At 34.4% G+C, this 24,391-nt stretch overlaps 1 protein-coding gene across 6 annotated transcripts in view; it reads left to right on the top strand.

Moving 5' to 3' along the window:
* LOC133194065 (Kv channel-interacting protein 4-like) overlaps positions 1-22,232 on the top strand; it is a 140,362-nt gene extending 118,130 nt beyond the window's left edge. For 3 of the 6 annotated variants that reach the window (XM_061330030.1, XM_061330013.1, XM_061330038.1), the window contains 6 exons: positions 8,906-9,039; positions 12,632-12,695; positions 12,822-12,892; positions 18,542-18,754; positions 19,226-19,288; positions 20,809-22,232. In XM_061330030.1, coding sequence (XP_061186014.1) covers positions 8,906-9,039; positions 12,632-12,695; positions 12,822-12,892; positions 18,542-18,754; positions 19,226-19,288; positions 20,809-20,856 — 593 coding nt within the window. In that variant the 3' untranslated portion in view covers positions 20,857-22,232. Of the gene's footprint in view, positions 1-5,022; positions 5,582-8,905; positions 9,040-12,625; positions 12,696-12,821; positions 12,893-18,541; positions 18,755-19,225; positions 19,289-20,808 lie in introns of those variants that run through there. The other 3 variants (XM_061330056.1, XM_061330046.1, XM_061330021.1) reach the window with 3 other exon arrangements.
* Positions 22,233-24,391: the final 2,159 nt, after the last annotated feature.

The following is a 24,391-nucleotide window of genomic DNA, read 5'->3' as shown; positions in this document are numbered from 1 at the left end:
CGTAGCTCCAAAAGCATTGTATTGGTCCCCATTTTTCGTATTGATTTTTTTAAATAAGCTATGTGTGTAAATACTAAAAATATACTTGACAAAAAAAAATTTAAAGACTTTTGATAGCAGGATCCAACCTCCTGAAACAAACAGAAAGGACAACAAAAATCTGCAATAATGTTTTAGGAGATGAAGATGCGAAAGGTGATTTAATGCCAGACAGGGCCTGGTACAAGGTCAAGGCCACAGTTGCACTTCTATTCCCTGGGTGATAACGATGATAAGATTATTCAATATCTTCATCATCTCCTGTCATTTACCCGTGACAGGAAAGATTGATGGTAGATCCAGCCTTTCCTAGAATCCCAACAAGAACATTGCATGTTACACTCTGTTCCTTATGGCAGTTTATTTTTGTATTACGCATACCGGTATCTGTTAAAATTTAATGCTTAACCTATATTATCAGGGATGCTTCACTGCTTAGGGATCTCGACACATTTTTTCGCAAAAAAGTGGAAATAAATAAATTTAGAAATTCCATTATGCTAGTATTTGTCCGTAAGTGACATGGTTACGCATACAGATCTATGTATGTGCTTTTTCACCCCCGCCCCCTCCCACGGAAATTGGAAATTGGACAGCATGCATATGACCAATCAAAATTGTGACCCGATGGAGTTCGGTGTCTGGGGCTAAAATGTACGGTTTAGCTGGTGAGAATTTATCAACAAGATGTGATATCTTCTAAGTATCCTGTTTACAGATAATAAATATTACGAGTCACTTGCTGTTGTGTATAAACACCATCAGCCTGCAAATAATATACGTACCATGTATTATACTTACATGTAAACTGTACGAGGGAATGATGGGTATAGATGGTCTGCAATGTCCTTGTTAAGAGTTCATGGGTGTGAATTGAAATAAAGGAGGTGTTATTTTTTTAAAAATATATACAAGTTTAATTTAAATACAACAGAGCTTTCTGATTCCCTCTAGTTTTATAATTTTGTAGAACTTATCAATGTTCCTCGAAAAAAAGGAATTCAGTTGAGGGTTTGACTAAGAGGTGAACGTGTTTTAAAGATTCTCTCTCTCTCTCTCTCTCTCTCTCTCTCTCTCTCTCTCTCTCTCTCCATTTTATTAACGTCGATGGGAAAAGTAGGACTTCTACTCTTCGTGTATATCTTGCCTTTATATTAGATTTGTTTTTATGCAGGATTTATTGTAACATTGGATTTATTTCTGTTGATTTGTTAATTATTTTGCCCGGAAAAATAAAAGTATTCGGTATTTATGACGTGATACTTCTTTGATAAATCAATAAAAGCCCAGAGATATAAACATGCATGCTTCTAAGAATGTGTCTGTATTTTAAGATATAACATTTTTTCTTTTATGAACTGTGCACAATACAGAATTTATGCACAGGTGGTCTATCTGTAATATAAATTTCTTGTTGTAAAAAGAAATTAGTAAAAACGGCAACTTTCGGAAAATAAATTTTGTGTTTGATTTGATTCAGACAATTCTGAATGTATAATTAATGTGAAACAGAGCTGAACACAATTATTAAACACTTGTAACTTACAGGTGCATGTACTATATGGAGATAAGAAATAATCAGTTTTACAGAAGGCTTCCGCAAAGGAAATTCTGTTTTTGCAAATTTTAACAATAATTTTTAAGACAATAAATTACAAATGAACATCCCATCTAATCACTTTTTTCTCATTTCATTTGCATATTTGATTAATTTTCATCCTCACCCACTGCATTGTGTATGATTTCTATATTTGTCTAATTTTTACCTTTTTTTATTTTCTCTTCCACAATGGACGATACAGTTGGTGAGAGGTTTTTATATTTTGAACAGAAGCGAAATAAAATATATCTTTTCATATAAATATATATACATGTATATATGTATGTGCATTGCCTTAATATGTCGGTGAGAAGTATTTAACAGAGTGTACTGGTAGTTTATTATGCGCTATACTGCATGGCACCGTATAGGATTAGAAATTTACATGCATGTTGCTTTTTAGTAGACATCTGGCTTAGCTCAAACGTGTTTGTATCGCCTTTTCTGTTGTGGCAAAAGAACGATAACTCGTACTTTTTGCTATTGATTCGCAAGCCAGAGTTTTTGGTCCTTATGCTAGTGTGTCTATATATTTTTTCCTAAAAAAATTAATTCGTTTGTGATATACGTACATGTAGGCTTTTGTTGATTAGCATAGGTTTTTCATTAACATGTTGATAAAAATACAACATTTAGTTAAAAGGAAAAAAATAATGGAGTATTTTTAAAGGTTAAGAATAGATATTAAAGAGAATTATCAGACATTTATTCATTAATCCATATTGTGCATGTTTTGACTAGCTTATCTGTACATATCATGTAGTAAATGGTCAAATGTTGTAGCTTGTAACATAATCAAGATATCTACTTTCTATAAACCAAAATGTGATTTTTTTAGAGACAGGAAATTGGCAACGTTCTCAGTTCGACGACTTTATATGTAATTATGAAAGATGAAACTGGTTTTACAGAAATCCTATGTATTGCGCTGTCTTTTTCATCTCGTATATAAAAGATTTCCAATTCTGTTGAAGCAATGTGCTGCTTCTGACTACTGAATTAATTATTCGAGGAGGAAGTCTTCGATGTATCATATTAAACAGGAAGTGTACGAAATAAGCAGTATTGCTCAACAAAAATCAATAGTTTCCCTAAATCTAAAAAAAAAAAATTATATAGCCTTATGGGCAAAAGATGAAAGCTGTAGCAACGTTTTTTCAACGCTGGGTCCCAAAATACTGATAAGCAAAAACAAAAAAAAAAAAGAGAGAAGATAAATAAATAGAACCTAAGCTGCCCAAGCTTGAAAATCCTATTTCGAGAGGAAGGGGGAAGGGGGTAGGATCTTTCTCAAACTTTTCAATGCAAAAATATGCCAAAGAACTGCTACATAGCAACAATAAAATGTTTAGGGGATGGAAAAGCAGCCTTTAAATGAAAAATTTCAATTTAAGAACACAGCAAAATACTTTTCTTCAAAATGAGGGGACTGGCCCCGCCTTGTTCTGTGGGCCTGAAATGGGGAATACTTTTGCCACTTATCTGCTGCACATAAAGATATAGTAATTTACCGTGAACTTAATAGACTGGAAATACGTGATGGTTTTCCTACTATTTTTAGGATTTTATTTGTGTTTCATTAACTAAATGCCATCTGTTTTGTGTATCTGATTTGTAACGTAAGAAACTCTTACCTCGCCCCTAGCAATTAATTCTAATGACAAGCACTTTCTACCTGGATTGAACTGCTGATTTTAGATCCTATGAATCATTACTGCCTTTTCTTATGTCAGCTTTAAACACCAGCATAAAGCAAATTATTAAAACCCAAATCATTGCAAGTGGAGCGTCCTCATCAATTTTCAATGGTTTATACGTAATGATATTGAACATGCATTGTTTTTTCCAGTAAAAATCAAACAGAAGCTAGTTTACTGCACATAGTCACGTAACTTTTAATAAAAGATAGTTTACCAAATCGAAATAATTTTGTGTTGAACAATTAAAAAATGGCGTTTCCGGAATGTATCACTAATTGTCTAAATCGATGCGAGTTTGACGTCAGGAATCAGAGAATTCTCGTGATGAGGTTGTGATTGTGGACTCCAAGGCCGAGAGATGACACTGTGATTGTCGGGTTCTTAGATTTAATGAGGACGTTACTGGGACCTGATAGGTCTGAGAGGAATGATAGCAGGTATTGATGTTCTGATGTCGGAAAGCTTTGTATTCCTCCATTAATACTCGGTCTCTGTGGTAACGGGCCGATCGATGCCTCCCTCTTTGTCAACAAAAACTCACGCGTTCCCCAAGGAGGCAGACCAAAGAAGCGACTATTCTTGAAGGCATTACCTTTCCACATTTTGATCACTGTCTCTGCCTACGATGTGCTTTCGTCTGTGTCCATCCTTAAGTGATTGTGGTCTTTAATTACCGTCTATGATCTTGCTATAAGAATCACCTTTGTCAGTGATTTTCTCGAGAAATAGTTTGTCTTTCATCTCAAGTAACGAGATTTGTACTCTCTGATCCCTGTTCTAATGAATGAAAGCCTGTTCATACTCAGTTTCTATGACGATCAAAGAAGACAATTATGTGAAATCGAAAAAATAAGTTTTTTTCAAATTAAGTGATTTTATGAATTTTTTTAGAGAAAAATGTTTATGTCATAAATAAAGCACGGAAGAGAGAGAGAGAGAAAGAGAGAGAGAGAGAGTTTACCCCTTAAAATCATACCTTGAACCAAAATATCGTTCCATTTCCAAAAGGAATACATGTATTATCTTATTGAAGAAAACAATACCGGAATATGCCAAATCTGTCATGCATTGTGAGATTGAATATCCTTGAAATTAGTTGAAAACTCTCTATAGCTCTTTAATAATTAGCAAAAAAAGTGTTAGAAAGTTTTCTACTAATTTTCTTAGATATTCAATCTCATAATGCATAAACTATTTTAGCTAAAATTAAGTGTGATGTACGAAATATGTTAACAAGAACAACACCCGAAACATTGATGGTGTATGTAGAAAACAGAGGTACCTGTCAGTTAATATCAAAGAGAAGGGTCTTTAATGTGTTTATCCTGCTTTTTTTGTTTACAAATAGGCACCGAATATTTCTTTTATGTAGGTTTCTTCAATTCCAAAGAGTATATTTACTAGGTCGGAAATATACACTGTTATATATAGTATATACTGTCTCTGTAACATATTTTTATATATAGATCTACTTTATACTCTATATCATTACTTATGTCTGGCGTTTAATCGGAATCAATAACCACTCTTAACATTTTCACATAATAACATAAACACCAGAACAGAAGTACAGTTTTTTTGTCAAGAAGGAGCAGCGGGCACCTGCTAATTGGTAATTCGCGATTTGCTGAATGTGAATCACTTGTGGACCATGTATATATCGATCTCTCATCACAGTTTGTACGCGAACACCCGTATTGGCGACCGATTCACTTGTTACACAGGATTGGTCGCTGCTGTGATTTCAGCCGTGGGTCCAATCCGCAATTAGCATTTCCCAAAGTTAGCTCTCACTTCCTGTGCTACTCTGAGATTTGTTTTTCTGTGTTGACTTTGGAATTCTTAGAAATCTGGCAACCCAGTGTATAGAATGCGCAAGTGTGCGGAAAGATCAGGAATCTGCGGATAATTGTGGCATTTATTACTTCTCCAGGAGTCATTTTCTAAAACTTTCGTCAAAATGTAAGAAAAAGGATTGCAGATTCTCCGTCGAGGTTTAAACAATTACTATCGTTAACGAGACTTCGGGCTTCGATTGCTACAGAGACACTGGTGAAAAAAATTATAACTACTTCGTGACAACAAAGTCATTCACAGCTAATGTCAGGACCTTTGTGGCATACGTGTGACAGGATCTATAAGAAATATTAATGGCGCTAGTTTGTTTATAAAATACACAATTCTTATCTGGAATTAATATTCGCTGATATGGGAGCCATATACGACAAAGTATTGGATTCGGGTAAATTATTATGCTTACAATTTTTTCAAAAGGTTTTCAAATGTGTTCGAATTGTTTTCTCTTTTCGCTAATTTTTATCTCCAGTCGATGTCATACAGGTCAACGATAACAATGTCATTTATGTAACATTATGTCCGTTCTAATGCTTTTAAGTTTTTATAGCCTCATCTTCGACGATGGTTAAGAAAATTCTATTTGCTTTTTGACACCCCAGCAATATTTCACGTATATTAATTTGTGTATTGAAAGTCTGCAGGTGATGGCCTTTTCTAACACAACCGTGGAGCTGTAGAACTTGCGAGGATTGAGAATCGCACCCTTAAATCATAACAATACAAGGGACCAGAAAATTGAGAGAAGAACTTCACGATTTATGAATATTAATGTTATTTTTTCTCAGTGTTTTATAACTGCATGTGAAAAATCTATGCAGCATCTTTGTTTGATTTGGCGTTAATTTATTGTTTTAAAAATCAGAAACCTGTACAGCCGAAGGCGCGCTGTACCTGTACTTGATTGCAGGTGTCGTCAAGGTATGATATACTAGGACCTTACCGCCAGTTAAGTCACATAATTATTAGTATGATATATTGGGGCCTTACCGCCAGTTAACGCCCTTTAATCATTAGTATGATATACCGGGACCTTACCACCAGTTAACGCCCTATAATTATTACATGTAGTATTATATACTGGGGCCTTATCGCCAGTTAACACCCTGTTACTATTAGTATGATATACTGGGACCTTGTCGCCACTTAACGCCCTATAATTTTTAGTATGATATACCAGGCCTTACCGCCAGTTAACGTCCTATAATTATTAGTATGATATACTGGGGCCTTACCGCCAGTTAACGCCCTATAATTATGGTATGATATGCTGGGACTTTACCGCCAGTTAACGCTCTATAATTATAGTATGATATACTGGGGCCTTACCGCCAGTTAACGCCCTATAATTATAGTATGATATAATGGGACGTTGCCACCAGTTAACGCCCTATAATTATAGCATGACTTACTGGGGCCCTACCGCCAGTTAACGCCTTATAATTATTAGTTTATCGGAAAAGTGATTTTATCAGAGAACAGAGTTTATTAAATGACTCCGGGTATTAAATACAATATTAATCCACCTCTCTGTTTAAATACGATACCCAGTATTATTTTTTCATGCAAATACTGACTTTCATTAAAAAAAAATAGATATACTGATGGATATTGTGTTTCAAGGTTTGAATTATGCTGTTGTTCAATAAAAACAACAAATAATTGAAAAGGCTTTTATATACCATACTTATTGAGTTACATCTCTCTCTCTCTCTCTCTCTCTCTCTCTCTCTCTCTCTCTCTCTCTGTATGTGTGTGTGTGTTGAACTCGGGAAGAGAAATAGTTTATCGACTTTTGAATAAAATCTTGTTTACAAAATCAATTTTATAAACTGTGAATTACTGGTAGTAGCGTTTATTAGTCATAATTGATTGGCGGTTTGTATGCTTCCTACCAGCTGTTTGATATTAGGCACAGCACGATCGAACAACAGATATACTCGAAATATATATATAAACTCTTCAGTTATCTTATCAGTTTGAGTCCAAAAAATAAAAATTGCAGCAATATACTTTTTTTTCAGTTACATTTGTTAGACCGACTTTAGACTATAATTTGTGAGATGTTAAAATTTGCCTAGCTGCATTGTGCTGCTATTTTTTTTCTGATAACTACGTACTTCAAATTGTAGACATTTCTTTTGGCTTTAAGCCTTCTGACTTCAAATAGTTTCTGTGTTCGTCCAATTAAGGATAATTTGGTCGTTATAAAGGCAAAGAATAAGAAAAAAATCAATTCCACTTGCTTGAAGACGCCGATCCCGGACTTTTTCTGTATCCAGCGGCTCTTTTTTTTTCCTGAGATCCGTGTCTGAGCTAGAGATGAGACAGTAATACTGTAGACGTCATTATTGGTCATTATTCCAGCTATAGTCTCGTGTTTATGGGTTTGAACTCTTCTGAATGACAGATAAGCAGGTGCGTCTCAGCAAAGAATATGTATTCTAGAAACAGGAGTACATATACGCAAAGTTCTAAATTTCCATCTCAATGCTGTTATTAGTTCTTCTCAAGATTTGGGGTGGATAGTTTAACAGTCGTCCCATGAAACTTTTTGTCTGACTTATAAATCATGCACACATTCCAAAACCGGCAGTGGAATGCTCTAGCACATGGCTGTAGGAACCGGGGTGGGTGGGGGGTTGTTAATTTTGCAGATATATGATATACTTCTTTTATTGATGTGCCCCCTCATTAATTACATGTAATGACCTTTTTTGTCAAGATATATTTGCTTGCATTTGGTAGTGCCCCTCCCAAACTGAAAATGTTTGGTTAACCCCCCCCCCCCCAACTGAAATTGTTCCCCACGGGCCTGTAGAGTTTTAAACAGTATGACATATTCTCCTGTAAACTTTGGACATAAAAATGATTATTGAAGCTCAGTGAAGATTCAGAAAAGAGATTTTTCATTCGGTAGGATTTTATAAACCAGAAACTGAATTATGCCTATTCTTTACATGTATACCTGGTACTAGATATTCATGGGGAACGAAACGTAGAGACCAAATTTATCGTTGTACTTCTGGGTTGTTTTTGTATCGGTGACATCTTATTTGTTGATCTACCGATATCTACAGCAGCTTCCGAGTGCAGAGCTAGCGCGGCAACAGATTAACAAAAACTTCCGTGATACCGACAGTTTGCTTATTGTGAAGCCTCAGCCAAAAAGAAGACTTTGGCACCAGGCAGAAATTATTTTCTTAAATTTGTTTTTATTTTTGGATTCATATCAGTTTAGTTAAAGACAAATAGAACGTTTAGAAATTAGTTATCGATAGAAAATCTTGTATACTTTTTAATCACCTATTTTTTTTTCTACTTACAGATTAATAGTTTCATTTTCAAACACGCGTAAGCTTGTTCTGCACAGTCAATTAAAAGTGACAATAATTGTTCACTAAAAATCCAACAAAGCTTCAGAAGTACTTGATTAGATAGAAACATACGTACACACATTGAATCATATTAGTTACTACAGGTATTCTCTTTCACTTTGCCAGATAGTATTCAATGTACTGATTATAAAATAGGCATGGCTAATTTTGGACTGTATTTTTTAAGATTTTTTTTATCCTAGCTTTTTCTTGTAGAACAGTGATATGGACTTGTACTAGTCACTACGTGAGTGACTTCTGAGAATGATGCTACAGTGGCAATGGATTGCCTGGCAGATGAAATCTTTTAATGACGTCTTTCTTTCCTGTTTCAGATCATGACTTGGAGGATTTGGAAATGCAAGTGGTTCGTTACAAACCGGAAGGGCTTGAAGTTCTGTGCCGGAAGTCCAAGTTCAGCAAGAAAGAACTCCAGATCATGTATCGCGGCTTCAAACAGGTAGAATGTATTTGTGAGATTTCATAGATGTCGTCAAACCGTCGTGTCGCCAACACGCACAAATTATTTAAAAGAATGTTATTATTAATTTATAAATTTTTGCTTGTAAATATTCGCGATACGTTTGAACATTGAGCCATTCGTTTGACTGTTTGCTATTTTAGAAAATGATTTTTATACAGTATCGTATAATCCGGGTCTCTATGTATAAACTATTAAGTAGTGAACGAATGGTTCAAAAAGCTGCTTAAGCTTTATTATTGTTGTGTAAATTGTATTGATTACTGTTATGGTTATTTCCTTCACCACGGGCTAAAGAAGCATGTTCATCTTTACTTCAATCCAAGACACCACAGGCCTTAATCAAAACTGAATTAAAACCAAAATGGATTTCCCATAGGTCGTCTATGTATATTGTGGCCTATTTCTGCCCTCTAAGCCCTCTATATTCAAGTTATTTTTCTCTATTTTATGTCGACATGCAAGATAATTATGTCAACATGGAACATAAATATGTCAACATATTGGCATGCAAAAATAAATAAATTAATCAGATAAGAAAATATTGAAAATTTTCATACATCATCAAATATCGCCTATATTGTGACTTCCAACTTGGAACTTGTATGTCAACATATTAGTTGCATGTCAACATAAATAAGTTGCATGTATGCCGACGTAAAGAAGATGCAACTAGCATGTCATGTTGGAAGTCACTTGTAGGCGATATTTGATAATTTATGTAGTTTACATGAATGTAATGTATATATGTTTGACTAAGTTTTTCCAATGTATTGCAGCATGCAGACTCCATATACCACACACCTTCCCTAGCCGTACATTTCATTTTGTAATAGACTATCCAACATTGTAAACAAGCAATCATGATATTGTTCGCTTTGCTTGCGCTTCAAAGAAACTTTTACTGAAGCGAGCTATCGTTAACACTTAATGATAGACCCTAACTCATCTTTGAAGTTTCTTAATTACAGGAAGTAGTTTCTCTATTGAGCGCAGAACGCTTGCGCGACAATCGATAACGCTGGAATATCGAGGATTATGTCATTTCCAAGAGGAACAATATTTCATAAATAAATACAACATAAATACTAAATTAAATGATCTATGAAAAAAAAATCATGTGAATTTTACTTCATTTTAAAATGTACATTAATATAAAATATTTTTTAAAATCACGATATAGCTTCTTTTTTTCCCCTGGTGGTACTTCTACGAGTGACATTCTTCTCGCAATATCAGGGGTGTCTGTTTTATGAATATTGAAGTTTATTTAGCTTGTATGTGATGTTGTATTTCTTGCATATTAACAGTAAAATAACGTGATATTGATTTTGTTTTTAGTTATTTTCATTTAATCCTCTGTGTAAACCCCTTCTTAGAAATTTAGAGTGTTTTGAAAAAATCGAAATTCACAAGAAACATGCAGATACATTTTAAATTTCCTTTATCTGTATTGGATTCAGAATAAAGTTTTCTCATTCCTCGGCGGGAGTTTCCAGCACAATTAATTTAATCATTCTTTGTTTTAGTTCGTCGGTTCAGCACAGAGCAAGCTTTACCCCCCCAGAGATTCTCTGAAATGATCTATGTCTACGATCAATTACAGATCTTGCTTTAAATTCATGTGGTTATATTTTTACAAACACAACAGCTTTAATTTGCCAATGTCACGATTATGTGCAGGAAATAAAATAAAAATGACGACTTCCCTTTGCACTAGCAGTAGTTGTTATTTGAACATTGTATGGCAAGCTAAACAAACCCGCAGCAATAATTTGTTGTTACGTTCTTGACTTTTTACCCTGTTCTTTTTCCCTATTAATTTGTCTCATTTGGAGATCGATGGAGCATCAATTGATTCCACTCCTCTAGGTCCTCTGTTCTGACGTGAGGCTAAATTTAATTTTCCTCCTGTAATTCGACAATCTCTCAGGGCAAATTTCTCCTTGAATGGGGTCTCTAAACACAACAGACTATTTCCACATTTCATGGGTTTCTTTTAGAAATTCCCACACTATTCCCTGAAACCCACCAGTCCCTCAACAGAAGTTTTTGAAATGATTCTCATGTAGAAGTTGGAAATTGTATAAGAAGGCAAAGGATTGCAGTATCTATGTCTTGCATTGTCTTTTCACTGTATGAAAAAGACAAACCAAATAAACTTTATTCATTAAAAATACGTCCATGTAGAAAAAAAGCTATAAATTCTTCTGACAATGGAAAGTCGGAAGTAATTTAAAATTACCATCCCCAAAATGAATGAATGAAATAAAGTAATTAAGTGTAGTCCTCAGAATGAATACATGAAAAAAAGTAATTAAGTATCGTCCTCAGAATGAATACATAAAATAAAGTAATTAAGTATCGTCTTCAGAATGAATACATAAAATAAAGTAATTAAGTATCGTCCTCAGAATGAATACATAAAATAAAGTAATTAAGTGTCGTCCTCAGAATGAATACATAAAATAAAGTAATTAAGTGTCGTCCTCAGAATGAATACATAAAATAAAGTAATTAAATATCGTCCTCAGAATGAATACATAAAAAATGATTCAGAAGACTCCTTCAGTCAGTTTTGGAATTACGATATCTTTGATCATTGTATTATACTTTAACAAAATTGTTATGTATTTGATGTTATCTTACTAGATTTTGTGCTGAATATCTCTTCAGTGTCATGTTAGTCATATACCACCCCTACGTGCAATTTACATTTATACCTTTAACAAGTGATTACGATTTGATATGCTTCCAAAGGTTTGAGGCACTCAAAAGCATGTTTTTATATCACGTCTTGAGTTTTTAATAGCTGTCTGGTTTTTAAATTTAAACAAGCATTCTGAGAGTATTGCATTAGCAATACTAGTCCCCTACCGGCAAGTGTAATCTGGTTCCCGTTAAGAATTGAAAATACCATAATTCCGTCAAAAATCAATGAAGCGGGCCGAAATGCAAACTTGATCTGTAACTCATCAAGATACACTCACATACCAAAAATCAGCTCAATATCTGAAAGCGTTTAGAAGAAAATTGCGGAAAACCCCTAAAAATTGAAAAGGCCATAATTCCGTCAAAAATCAATGAAGCAGAACGAAATGCAAACTTGATCTGTAACTCATCAAGATACACTCACATACCAAAAATCAGCTCAATATCTGCAAGCGTTTAGGAAAAAAGTGCGGAAAACCAAGTGGGACAGACTGACAGACAGACAGAGGGACAGACAGACAGACAGACAGACAGACAGACGGACAGACAGACAGACAGACGGACAGACAGACGGACGGACAGACTCAGTGGAAACCTATAGTCCCCTCCGGTTTCACCGGTAGGGGACTAATAAAAAGATTGCTTCCATGTAAACTGAGATTTCATGAACACTTCATATTCAGTTAAATTATTTGGAGTATTCGAAAAAATGCACTAATGCTTTAGCATTACAAATGTAAAAAATTATAAACAGTCTAAATAAGGCTATGTGCTTTGTTTTTGTCTCTTATCGATGTTTTGAGAAAATAAAAGTGATGAATGTAGATAAGTTTGTTTCAAAAACAGCGCCTTTCTTCTACAGGAATGTCCTACAGGAATCGTCAACGAGGAAACGTTCAAGGAGATCTATGCACAATTCTTCCCACAAGGCGGTAAGTACAAAACGGGAGAGGATCCAAATTTTTCAGGAGAGGTGTGCACTTCAGATTTGAGATTTTTTTTAAATTAATGGTATGATGTATAAATACATATCTATTGATGAAATGCTGTGTTTTCAGATTCCAGTGCTTACGCCCACTACGTGTTCAACACTTTCGATCACGATCGAAACGGCTCTCTTAGTTTTGAGGTATGTGTCATATAACCATTTCAAATTGTCATATAAGTAAACCATTATCAAGTCTAATGTTCAAAGTGTCATATAAGTAAACCGTTATCAAGTCTAATGTTCAAAGTGTCATATAAGTAAACCGTTATCAAGTCAGATGTTCAAAGTGTCATATAAGTAAACAATTATCAAGTCTAATGTTCAAATTGTCATATAAGTAAACCATTATCAAGTCTTATGATCAAAGTTTCACATTAGTATATTATTACAAAGTCAGTTGTTCAAGATCATAAAATTCCTCAAATTTTTGGTGTACTTCCCTCTCTTAGGATGTTTTAGTTTGAAAGTATAATACCCCCCAAAAAAAAATGATTAAGATAAACGAAACAAAATTCCAGTACTAGAAATTTACTCAAACAGATCACTTTGGTGCAATGATATACATGTGAATCATATTACTAAGGCATGACACCCCCATTCCAACCCCCACCCCCCGTTCTTGACTGTTTTATAGAAATTAATCGCCGTGAAAAAGCTAATGGTAAAAATGGAGGCAACTGATGTTACTGGGGGAGTTATTGATATGTTTGTGAAATGCTGGGTTTAAAAATTGATGGGAGCTAGGTCTTTTTTAATGGATTCTATAATAAGGCAACACAGCTTAGAATCTCATTTATAATGAATGGCTGTAGAAGACTAATGAATTTCCTGTCATCATTATTTCTCGGATTCCATTACTTTTAAGTGCTACTGAGTAGGTTATTTTATTAACTCTATCACTGTTTTTGTAACAGAGAATAATTATGGTTAGAAGGTTGTGTTTGTTGGAATTTTTCCCCCTTTACTTTCGTATTTAACTTTTTTTATAGGATATATTTCCTGATTCTAAGAATTCAGTTAATTCCTTCGAGGTTGCTGATTCAGTATAGACCCATTATAAAATTCCATCAACCACGAACCTGTTTGATTTTAAAACAAAAAAAAATAGGCACGAACCTTTTCAATTGCACAAAAGCTCAACCATGAACATTTTCCATTGTAAAAAATTCAGTCATGATTGAGACCTATCGTGAAAAGTACAAACACTAGCCTGTCTCATTATTAAAAAAAAGTTTAAGAATGATCCTCTCACACAGTAAAAGTTTAACCATGAACTTGTTTCATTGTAAAAGTTAAACCATGAACCTGTTTCATGGTAAAAAGTTAAGCCATGAACTTGTTTCATGGTGAAAAGTTAAACCATGAACCTGTTTCATGGTAACAAGTTAAGCCATGAACTTGTTTCATTGTAAAAAGTTAAACCATGAACCTGTTTCATGGTAACAAGTTAAGCCATGAACTTGTTTCATTGTAAAAATTTAAACCATGAACCTGTTTCATGGTAAAAAAGTTAAGCCATGAACTTGTTTCATGGTAAAAAGTTAAACGATGAATGCATCCTTTTTATTGTAAAAAGTTAAACCATGTTTCCACCATCGAACTGTCCCATTATAAAAAAAAATTCAACCATGATCCTGTCTCATTGTAAAAAGTTCAACTATGAATTTACTTGTTCCGTTGTAAAAACATCAAACACTGATCATGATCCATCGTAAAAAGTTCAACCATGATCATGATGTATCGTAAAAAGTTCATCCATAATCATGATCCATCGTAAAAAAGTTTTTAAAAAGTTAAAAAATGATCCTGACACGTCGTAAAAAGTTCATCCATAACTCTGTTCCATATGTCGAACCAAAGGCCCGAAGGAAGCAATTTCAGTCGGGGGGGGGGGGTCAAAAACATTTTTCGGGGGTCACTACCAAGCAAAAATTCCTTGACAAGCAAAAAAAAAAGGCATGAGACATTGTTATTGAGGGGGAGGGGGCACAAGCATAAAGTAGCTATGTTTTATATGGTATACTTTATATCGGCTAAATTATCGGGAGAGGGGCAGTCTCTCTTAACGGCTAAAGATTTGGGTTGGCCGATTATTGATCAGTGACGGATGAGGCGGGGAAATTATTCAATCGAACCCTCTCCTTCTTAGCTTAAGTGGAGTTATATGGAAGCGAAGTTCTGAGTTTTGTTTTGCGTCTACCAGTTCCCTTTTATTGCAATGTTTCCTTTAATCATCTGGATAAACATTTTTTTGTAGCGTTTGAGGGGAAATGAAATATGGTGAATTTACTCTTAGTCCAACCATTAGTTATCAGATAATTTTTTCTGTTTAAATACGTAATGGAGTGAATATCCTCACATTGCTAATATCTGTGATTCCCAGATAAAAGTTACACAACACTCCTGATCAAAAACGACAAAAATCTGAATAAAAGCTGACCAAAAGCCTTCCGAGTAGCTTTCGCCATTTTCTAGACCTATTTAGTATTAGCTTAAAAAAATCAATAGGAAGTGCTTTAGAAAGTCGTATCCACATTATACGGAATCAGATTCAGTAGGGAAATCGTAATGAAATTGGACAAGCTATCAGATATTTTGCGATGCATGAAAATCTTTTTTTTCATGTAGAATGAAGCGATGACAAGGAGATAGGACATTACTAATTAAATCTTTGTCGGTATCCGTTTATATCAGGTTGGAGATTCAAGGACTTTTGGCCCATGGCGTAGAACCATCCAGATTTGATAAACATGAATACCGCCTCTTTGTCTCTTGAGCCCGATCCCGTAGAATTTTTTTATTGTCATGAATTACACGTATGTCAAATTAAGATGTTCACTATAAAACAGTTTTGCTTTACGTTTTGATGTGTACCTTTCACATCTCATCTGACGTATGAACCTTTTTGTGTCGTTTGCTTGCAAGAGGGGTGTGATATTTCGATGCGAATTCTCACGATATTTTATGTCGGCATATTTAATTATTCCATAAAAGATACAGTGAGTCATAATCATCGATTTATTTAATGAGATTTGCATCAAAAATGAAAATATTTATCAAAAGTATCAGTATAGAGAAGTTTTGACAGATTCTGCTGCACTGTAAAGCTAGAAAAGAGTGCAATATAAGAGCCGGAAAAACAAAGGTTGTATCAACGTTTTTATCGTCTGTGTCAAAATCACGTGACTTCTTTTTAGCGTAAAAACTCATATGCAAAGGTGGAGAACATGTTCTGATTATCTTTTTAGAAGATTCTGTCAAAAATCCTCAGTATACCGACATTGCGCTTCTGGGGACTTGAGGTCACGGATAGTTTGTTTATGTTTTCTGCTCCGTGTGCAATCAGGAGGGAGAGGCTACATTTTTGTGCTATTTTCGCAACAGATTTTAGTTCACCTGAACTGAAAGCTCAAGTAAGCTTTTCTGATCACCCGTTGTCCGGCGTCCGTCCGTCTGTAAACTTTTCACATTTTCAACTACTGGGCCAATTTTAACCAAAGTTGGTACAAAGCATTCCTGGGTAAAGGGGATTCTAAATTTTTAACATGAAGGGGAAAACCCCCTTCAAAGGGGAGATCATTTTAAAAAAGGCAGAAATATAGGGTGGGGTAATAAAAATCTTCTTTTCAAGAACCCCTGGGCTAGAAAAGCTGAAACTTACGTGAAACCTTCCTGAGGTAGTGTAGATTCTAAATTGTAGCTTCCGGGGTAGGGTGGGGCCACAACAGAGAATCAAATCTTTACATTGAAATATATAAGAAAAATCTTTTAAACATCTTCTCAAGAACCACTGGGCCAGAAAAGGTGAAACTTATGTGAAAGCTTCCTCAGTAGTGTAGATTCTAAATTGTTCAAATCATTGAACCCTTTGGGAGGATGGGACAACAATAGGGAATCAAACTTGCATAGGATTTTTTTTTTTTTAAAAAATCTTCTTCTCGAGACCTGCTAGACCAGAAAATATGAAATTTTGGTGAAATCTTCCTAAGGTGATGTAGGTAATGTAAATTGTTCAGATCTTGATCCCCGGGGGTAGGGTTGAGCCATAATGAAGAAATCAAAGATTAACATTGAATATATAGAAAAGTATTTTTAAATCTTCTTCTCAAGAACCACTGGACCAGAGAAGCTGAAACTTATGAGAAACTTTTTTAGGTAGAGTACATTGAATATTGTTCAGATCATGGTCACAGGGGGTAGGATTGGGCCACGATAGAGATTACATAGCGAAAAATAAAATTCTCTACTCAATAACGGCAAAGCTATGATGAATCATATTTATGTGGAGGCGTCCTCTGGCAGTGTTATGCATTTTTGCTGAAATCATGGCCCCTTGTGAATATGGTAGGGCCACAAAAGACGATCAAAATAATACATAAGAATACATGTATATTGGGTAAAAAATCTGATGCAGAACAACAGGGCCAAAGTGACTCAGGTGAGCGTTGTGGCCAATAGGCCTCTTGCCTGAATTTTTTTAAAAAAATTAATGCTTGCAAAAACATGCAAAACTTCTATTTTTTTTCAATTGTATCGCTTTTGTGTAACTGTGTCTCTTTAAGTCATACAAATGTACTTGTAAACCTGTTTACACACATGCTGGTATGTAGGTTATCGCTTTACACACCAAACAACAGACACTTCAGCTATTCCTTAGGTAGTACTTAAATTATTCCTGATGCAAATTCAACTTGATTCACAAACATCCATATGAATTATGCACAGCACATAAAACAGACTGTCAATTAAATAGAATAATTAAGGGAAAATGCCAGAGATCTTAACATAAAGGTTCGATAAATGAAATCAAAGTCAAATCTATCAAGGTCCCTCTTTTAAACAAAATTGACACGTACAGTTGCCCGCATATAAAGAAAAAATAAAATATAAAGTTTTTACGAATATATAAGTAGGTATAACAAACTTTCTTAAAAAGTTTGTATATTGATTTTATCCCGGTCCGTCCATCCGAATGTCATACTTCTTTTTCACTCAGACCCCTCTTACAATTTTTAAAGCATTAACCAATTCAACTTTTGGAATACATTTCATGGTGTCCTATCAATGAACAATAGGTTTTTAGAATTTTCATTTTCCTCAAGGAGCTAATATTTTATTCTGATTTCATTTATAAAAAATATTGAAAATTTGAATTTGTGAAAGGACTTGCGGTATTAAATAATTGTTGTACGCGTTTGAGATGGGACAATTGGTACATTTTACTGTTGTAAAAGTTTATGATGGTACTATCGGTATATAAGTTTGATGGACTATCGGTATATAAATTTATGATGGGACTATCGGTTTACTGTTGTAGGAGTTTATGATGGTACTATCGGTATATAAGTTTATGATGGACTATCGGTATATAAGTTTATGATGGACTATCGGTTTACTGTTGTAGGAGTTTATGATTGGACTATCGATATATATAATTACTGTTGTAAGAGTTTATGATGGAACTTTCGGTATATAAGTTTATGATGGACTATCGGTATATAAGTTTGTGATGGACTATCGGTTTACTGTTGTAGGAGTTTATGATGGGACTATCGGTTCATATTAATTACTGTTGTAGGAGTTAATGATTGGACTATCAGTATATATAATTACTGTTGTAAGAGTTTATGATTGGATTTTCGGTATATATAATTACTGTTGTAAGAGTTTATGATTGGATTTTCGGTATATATAATTACTGTTGTAAGAGTTTATGATTGGACTATCGGTTTATCATTACTGTTGTAAGAGTTTGTGATGGGACTTTCGATATATCATTACTATTTGTAGGAATTTGTTATGGGACTATCAGTATTATCTAGAGGAACTCTCCAGGAGCGGTTACAATGGGCTTTCAATTTGTATGACATTAATGGCGACGGTTTCATCACCAAAGACGAAATGACAGACATAGTGTCAGCCATTTACGAGATGATGGGGCGCTTCTCAGAACCTATGATTGACGAGAACACCGCCAAGGAACATGTGGAACGAGTCTTTCTCGTGAGTTATTTATTTATTTGCTTTTGGTTCTTAATTCTGTTTAGGGATATTCATAAATTGGAAATTTTATCGGAAAGACCGACGACATGTCTGTAATATCAGAACAGAGATAAGAAATATTATTATCGATTTAACTCAAACGATCTAGCATACTGTACTTTTTTTTATAAATACTGTTTATATTCGGCTTTAAGAATGGAGGACGTGATTGTTCTTGTAAACAAAGTACAGTAGGCTGTATTTCCCATCCTTGTTTTGTCTTTCTAAACAAGTCCCATCTTCCGTTTCTTTGTAATATTGGTACACTCCTACGCACACCATTCCATATGAAAGCCAATCTGATTTAGATGGTAAGTCAGATATCCGATATGTGCCCGGAAATAATGTGAACGACCGAATGTAAAATTGGCATCAAGTAACCAAGACATTAATGCATCTATCGGCTGTTTACATGTAATGCTTATTTTGCAGAAAATGGATACCAATCGAGATGGCGTTATTACATTTGACGAATTTATGGACACATGTCGGAGGGTAGGTATTGTTGATAGGTCGACGTCGTGTAATGTTCGACGTTGTCTATAATATTAGAAAGTGTGAAAGGAAGTATGCCGAATAGGTCGACGTCGTTTATGTATATGTAAATAAATCCTGAAAGGGAATTATGGAGAAAAGGTCGACATTGTTTTTATTTTGTGACGGTGTTAAAGGGAGTTGAACAGAAAGATACCTCCTTTCTCCCGGCCCCGCACATCTATTTTTTAAATGAATGGGGCATATATACATATTGTAATCAAAGACGTCGTGTACTGTAACACACATTCCAAATGTTCTTAATTTTTAAAAAATTTATATGGAACGATTTGTTATTTATAAATTTGATCCACAATTTGATTTTGTTACTTCTACGAGCGTACATACTCTCTGAGAATAAGGACGCCTGAAGAATGTATAACACTAGTCAAATATTTCTTTAAAACGTCAACTAGTTGTTCTTCTACGTCATAGAGAGATTTTAAAAAGTTCTAAGACGGCTATGACTATTCATTACTTAATTAGGTAGATGAAAATCCCACAATTCTGTTCGACTTCATTTCAAACTCTTAAGTTTATCTCGTCTGCAAATTTATTTTAATAACCTGCACGACATTAATCTGTTTAATTTTTAAACCGTCCTCTATCATGCAATTTCCTGAAGTCTAAAGGTTGGTAATATTGTTAGCGTATGCTTCCAAGTGCCAGATCAGTAGACAAGCTTTATCTACGCCAAAAATATTATGATGAAATAATATGAAAATGATGTTTATTATAACGTTTTGTATATTTCATGCGAAAGATTACGTTTGTTAGATAGAATTTCCTAGAATAATGGCCTCTAAATAATTTAAAATCTCATTAACAGAAATTAAATCTATCATTTATTGGTTTAAAACGATGTTGACTTTTAGCTTTGATATAGGCGGTCCTGTCAGTTTGATTAACATTGCAACACTTGTAAGTCTTCAGATCGATACTGGTCCACTAATTATTATTGATACCGGCGTTTATAAAACCATGGAGACAGGGGAAATGCTGTCTTGGTAATTCCTCATGGTTTAGTTGATATCCGATAACTCTTTTGGGAGGAAGAAAATGGCTAACGTCGTCTCAATTACGGAAGGAAATCCCTATTTCTATCATTGGAATATGGCCACTTTGAAATCTGATAACGGGCAAATGATTTACTGCTTCAGAGAAACCTTTTTTTTTTCTAAAGAAAATTTGTAAAAGGTGTTTATATAACCAGCCTCTTATTTTATATGAGAGTTTCTGATCATTTGATACAATTATTTGTAAAATGTTATGTATAAATTTATTAATTGAATATTAAACAAAATGAGGAGCAAATGTAACACTAACGGATCGGTTTAAAATAGACAAGAAGTCGTATAAAAGAATGAGTATGTGTATTGTATAATAATCTGAAAAACTACGGCCTTAAGTCGATTGGAGTACAACATTTCATTTAATTTGAATAAGTTCACTGTGATAAATATAATTTCTCTGCATTTTAGGATGAAAATATAACCAAGGGAATGGCTATTTTTGACACAGTCCTTTAACAATGATAACGGTTCCATCAGATGTTAGAACCAAAACTCTTTGGGTTGTTTTCTTGCCAAGGTGATTGATACAAAAATAACCTGATGTTTGTATGCGGAATACTGAATAACAAGATTGTGGTGGAAACATTGCCAAAATAAGCTCACTAAATCCTTTCCAAGTCCACAAGACCAATCAATGTTTGTCCATATCTGCACTTCCGGTTTGTTTACAAGGGGGCGGAGCCTGGCAGATAGATGCCTTTTGTTCACCGAGATCTAGTTTTAACTCCAGTAGTGTGGGAGGTTGACGTTTTGACTCCCTTTTAGTTATGGTTAAGCCTGGAATCGAAATAGCCATGAATTCTACCAATCAAATTTCATCACAGTAAATATTAGTTTGTAGCATTTTAGCTTATTGAGCTGCCTGTGCAAAAAGACATTCGATTGTTTCATGGCTTTCTTAAGGCATGATCTATAACATGCCTTTTATGGATGGTGCAATTCAACGAGTTGTATTCAAGAATGAAATGCATGTATTTGAAAAAAAATCAAAAAAATTTCAAGAGGGCATCTTTGCACTGGGCAGTTCAAATAAATATTTAACTTGTATGCGTAATAAAACAAGACATTATACTCGATCACAGTATGATTTTTTCATCATTCATTGTGGAAAAAAAACATTTATAATTCTTGTATCAACCTTATGGTTAGTTGTACGAATTTCATTTCATTTGTTCAGTTGTTAAATGTCCTTGTTATATTTGTTTGATAGACAATTAATTACAAACTCTATTTATTATTTATCTTTGTTCAGAATATTGCTTACAAATATTGAGGCCAGTGTACAATTTCGGTGCATATTTGTTGAATTATTTAGTGAAATCAGCTATAATGAAACCCTTAATTTTTTTCTCTCTGGATGTTCAGACAAGATTAACTTCATTGAGATTTGAATAGCAGTAATGCCTCAAGAAATACATATACAAAGAATATAGCTTGGATCTTCTTCATTATCTACTCTTTCAACATGGCCTTTTAACCAGCAAATCTACTGCAAAATATGATTTGTTATACCATGTGATTGATTGTTACCATTGCATTTGTAAGACTAAATGTAATTGGTTGTTACCATTGTTAGACTAAATGTAATTGGTTGCTACGATTCTGTGATTATCAATAGACATTCCTACCGTTTACCATGACATTAAACTGTAGACATAACCTATAACCTTTGTCAAGTTAACCTTTAACCTATGTAGTATGTTATTTATAAATTAACCCTTGTGTCAGAATTATCATGAAAGTATCCCACGTTTCCATTTCTTTATCGTTTCAATGTACTTTTTAAAGTATTGGAAATTATTGTTGCCAATAATAAAACGTTCTAAAAGCCAGTGCTCTTTAATTGCTTTGTTTTATATTTTATCTCTGCACAGCCTGGAAATATGTTTGATTGCCAAGTCAGTGAAAATCAATTTTAACAGCAGGCGTTCAAGAGAAGCAGAAATAAAAAATAAGAATCAGATCGGAAATTGGTTTAAGCTGTATACGCCGAGAGTTTAATGCACATCAGTAAATTTCCTTGATTTTTACTTGTATGGAAAATGGATATTATACAAAATTGATGATGCCGCACTTGTAGGTGTTATTTTTAACAGTAAATGGCAAGGCGACCTCTAATTATCATTGATGGTTATGTGTGTGGCAGACGACAGTTTATGTAGAACACGAACAAGACACATTAGGAATTGTGCATTAGGGACAGACTGACATGGTAACCACTTGACAATCTCTACACTAACAGGCTATCATCTAATATAAAATCGAACAAATGCCATCGATAAGAAAATCTTAGAATTTCTGGAGGATAGCAATTCCTATAGGTGTTTATTAGAGACACTCCTCATCAAATTCACAAACACAGTGTCCAGATTGTTCACATTGCCTACGAGGTATACATTATTTAAAGTTTTGTTTGTTGTTAAACGTACCTCTCGAGAATTTTTCACTCATATGGAGACGTCACCACTTCCTGGTGGAGAGCTGCAAACTTTGACCTATACTCGGCACTCAGGGCCATTGAGCAGTGAGGGATCTTTTTCGTGCCAACACCTACTGCGACACGGGACCTCGGTTTATACGGTCTCATCCGAAGGACCGGTCTCTACGTCCCACAGTGGGACTCGAATCCGCGACGTAAGGATCAACTCCTTACTCCACGACTCTAGAGCAGACACTCTACCACTGCCACGCCATGCGGGCGGCATTCTGTAAGTAAAATAGAGCTATGATGTGTACATCTATCTCTCCAATATCAGTGTCTACTGACACGGTATATACAGAATACACGTCCAATATTCATTATGCAAATCCAATATTAGCTACAAGGTAAGTTAGATTGCCCATTCAATATCAGTGTTAACTGATAAGGTATACAGAATACAATATATACATCTATGTTTATCCAATGTTAATAAGTATACATTATGCAAGTCGAATACTAGTATTGGCTATATAGTACACAGATTTACCATATAAAGAATGTTTATTTAGTATAACATTATGCAAATCAAAACTATATTCGAAGTATACCGAATGTCCAATACCACTGAACACTGACAAGGTATGCAGAATACAATATATCTAATATTACTTTAAAATAAGTATATATTATGCAATTCGAATTTTCAGGTTCACAAAGTATCCCTCCAACATAAATGACTACTACATGCAGCATGCATGAATATTAATCATTAGATATACATTATACATATCTAAAATTTTCTTTGAGGTATACAGACTGTCTAATATCAGACAAGGTATACACAGTGTCTGTTACAGAATCGGTAGCTATTGACAAGGTATACACAGTGTCTTTTACAGAATCAGTAGCTATTGAAAAGGTATACACATGTCTGTTACAAAATCAGTAGCTATAGACAAGGTATACTGACTCTCCGTCCAAAAAATTACCTTGAAAAATTAAAGACTTCAAAGATGTAATATATTTAGTCCCATCATGGAGCTGAATGATTGATACAGGGGTCATGAATTTTATAATTTGGTAAAGGACTAGGTTTGATTTATAATTATAGGTAAAGTTTTTCTGCTAAGTAATCAAGGGGAAAAGAAGACGATGTTCAAGTAGGTTATGTATTTTCAATATATATGACCATCTCAACCCTATTCTACGGCCTAAACAACGGGGTCATGAATTTCACAAGTTTGGTACAAGGATTAAGTATTCATTATAAGTATAACAGCTAGCAGTCCATAAGTGAAGAGGATCTTGTAAGAAAATGCATTTTCCATATTTAATCAACATGATCAACTTATATCTCTATTCTGGAGCATGCGCATGAACCCTGAACGCAGGGGTTATGAATTGCAGAATCGTGGAAAATGGCAATTTTTTTTTTATTTCCTTCTTTGCCAATAGAAATAGTTGAAGCTTCCAGAAAAAAAATCTGAAAATTTCCAGAAGTTAACGACTGACGGACATTGAATACTAGCATGACGGACGACGAAAAATAACAGCAGATCGTCTGAGTAT

Source organism: Saccostrea echinata, unplaced genomic scaffold (assembly GCF_033153115.1).
Source record: "Saccostrea echinata isolate AGI-Se365-2 ecotype Australia unplaced genomic scaffold, CSIRO_AGI_Sech_v1 ptg000001l, whole genome shotgun sequence".
Lineage (NCBI taxonomy): Eukaryota > Metazoa > Mollusca > Bivalvia > Ostreida > Ostreidae > Saccostrea > Saccostrea echinata.
Note: the sequence above shows the minus strand (reverse complement) of the source record. Positions and strands in the feature narration are given on the sequence as shown.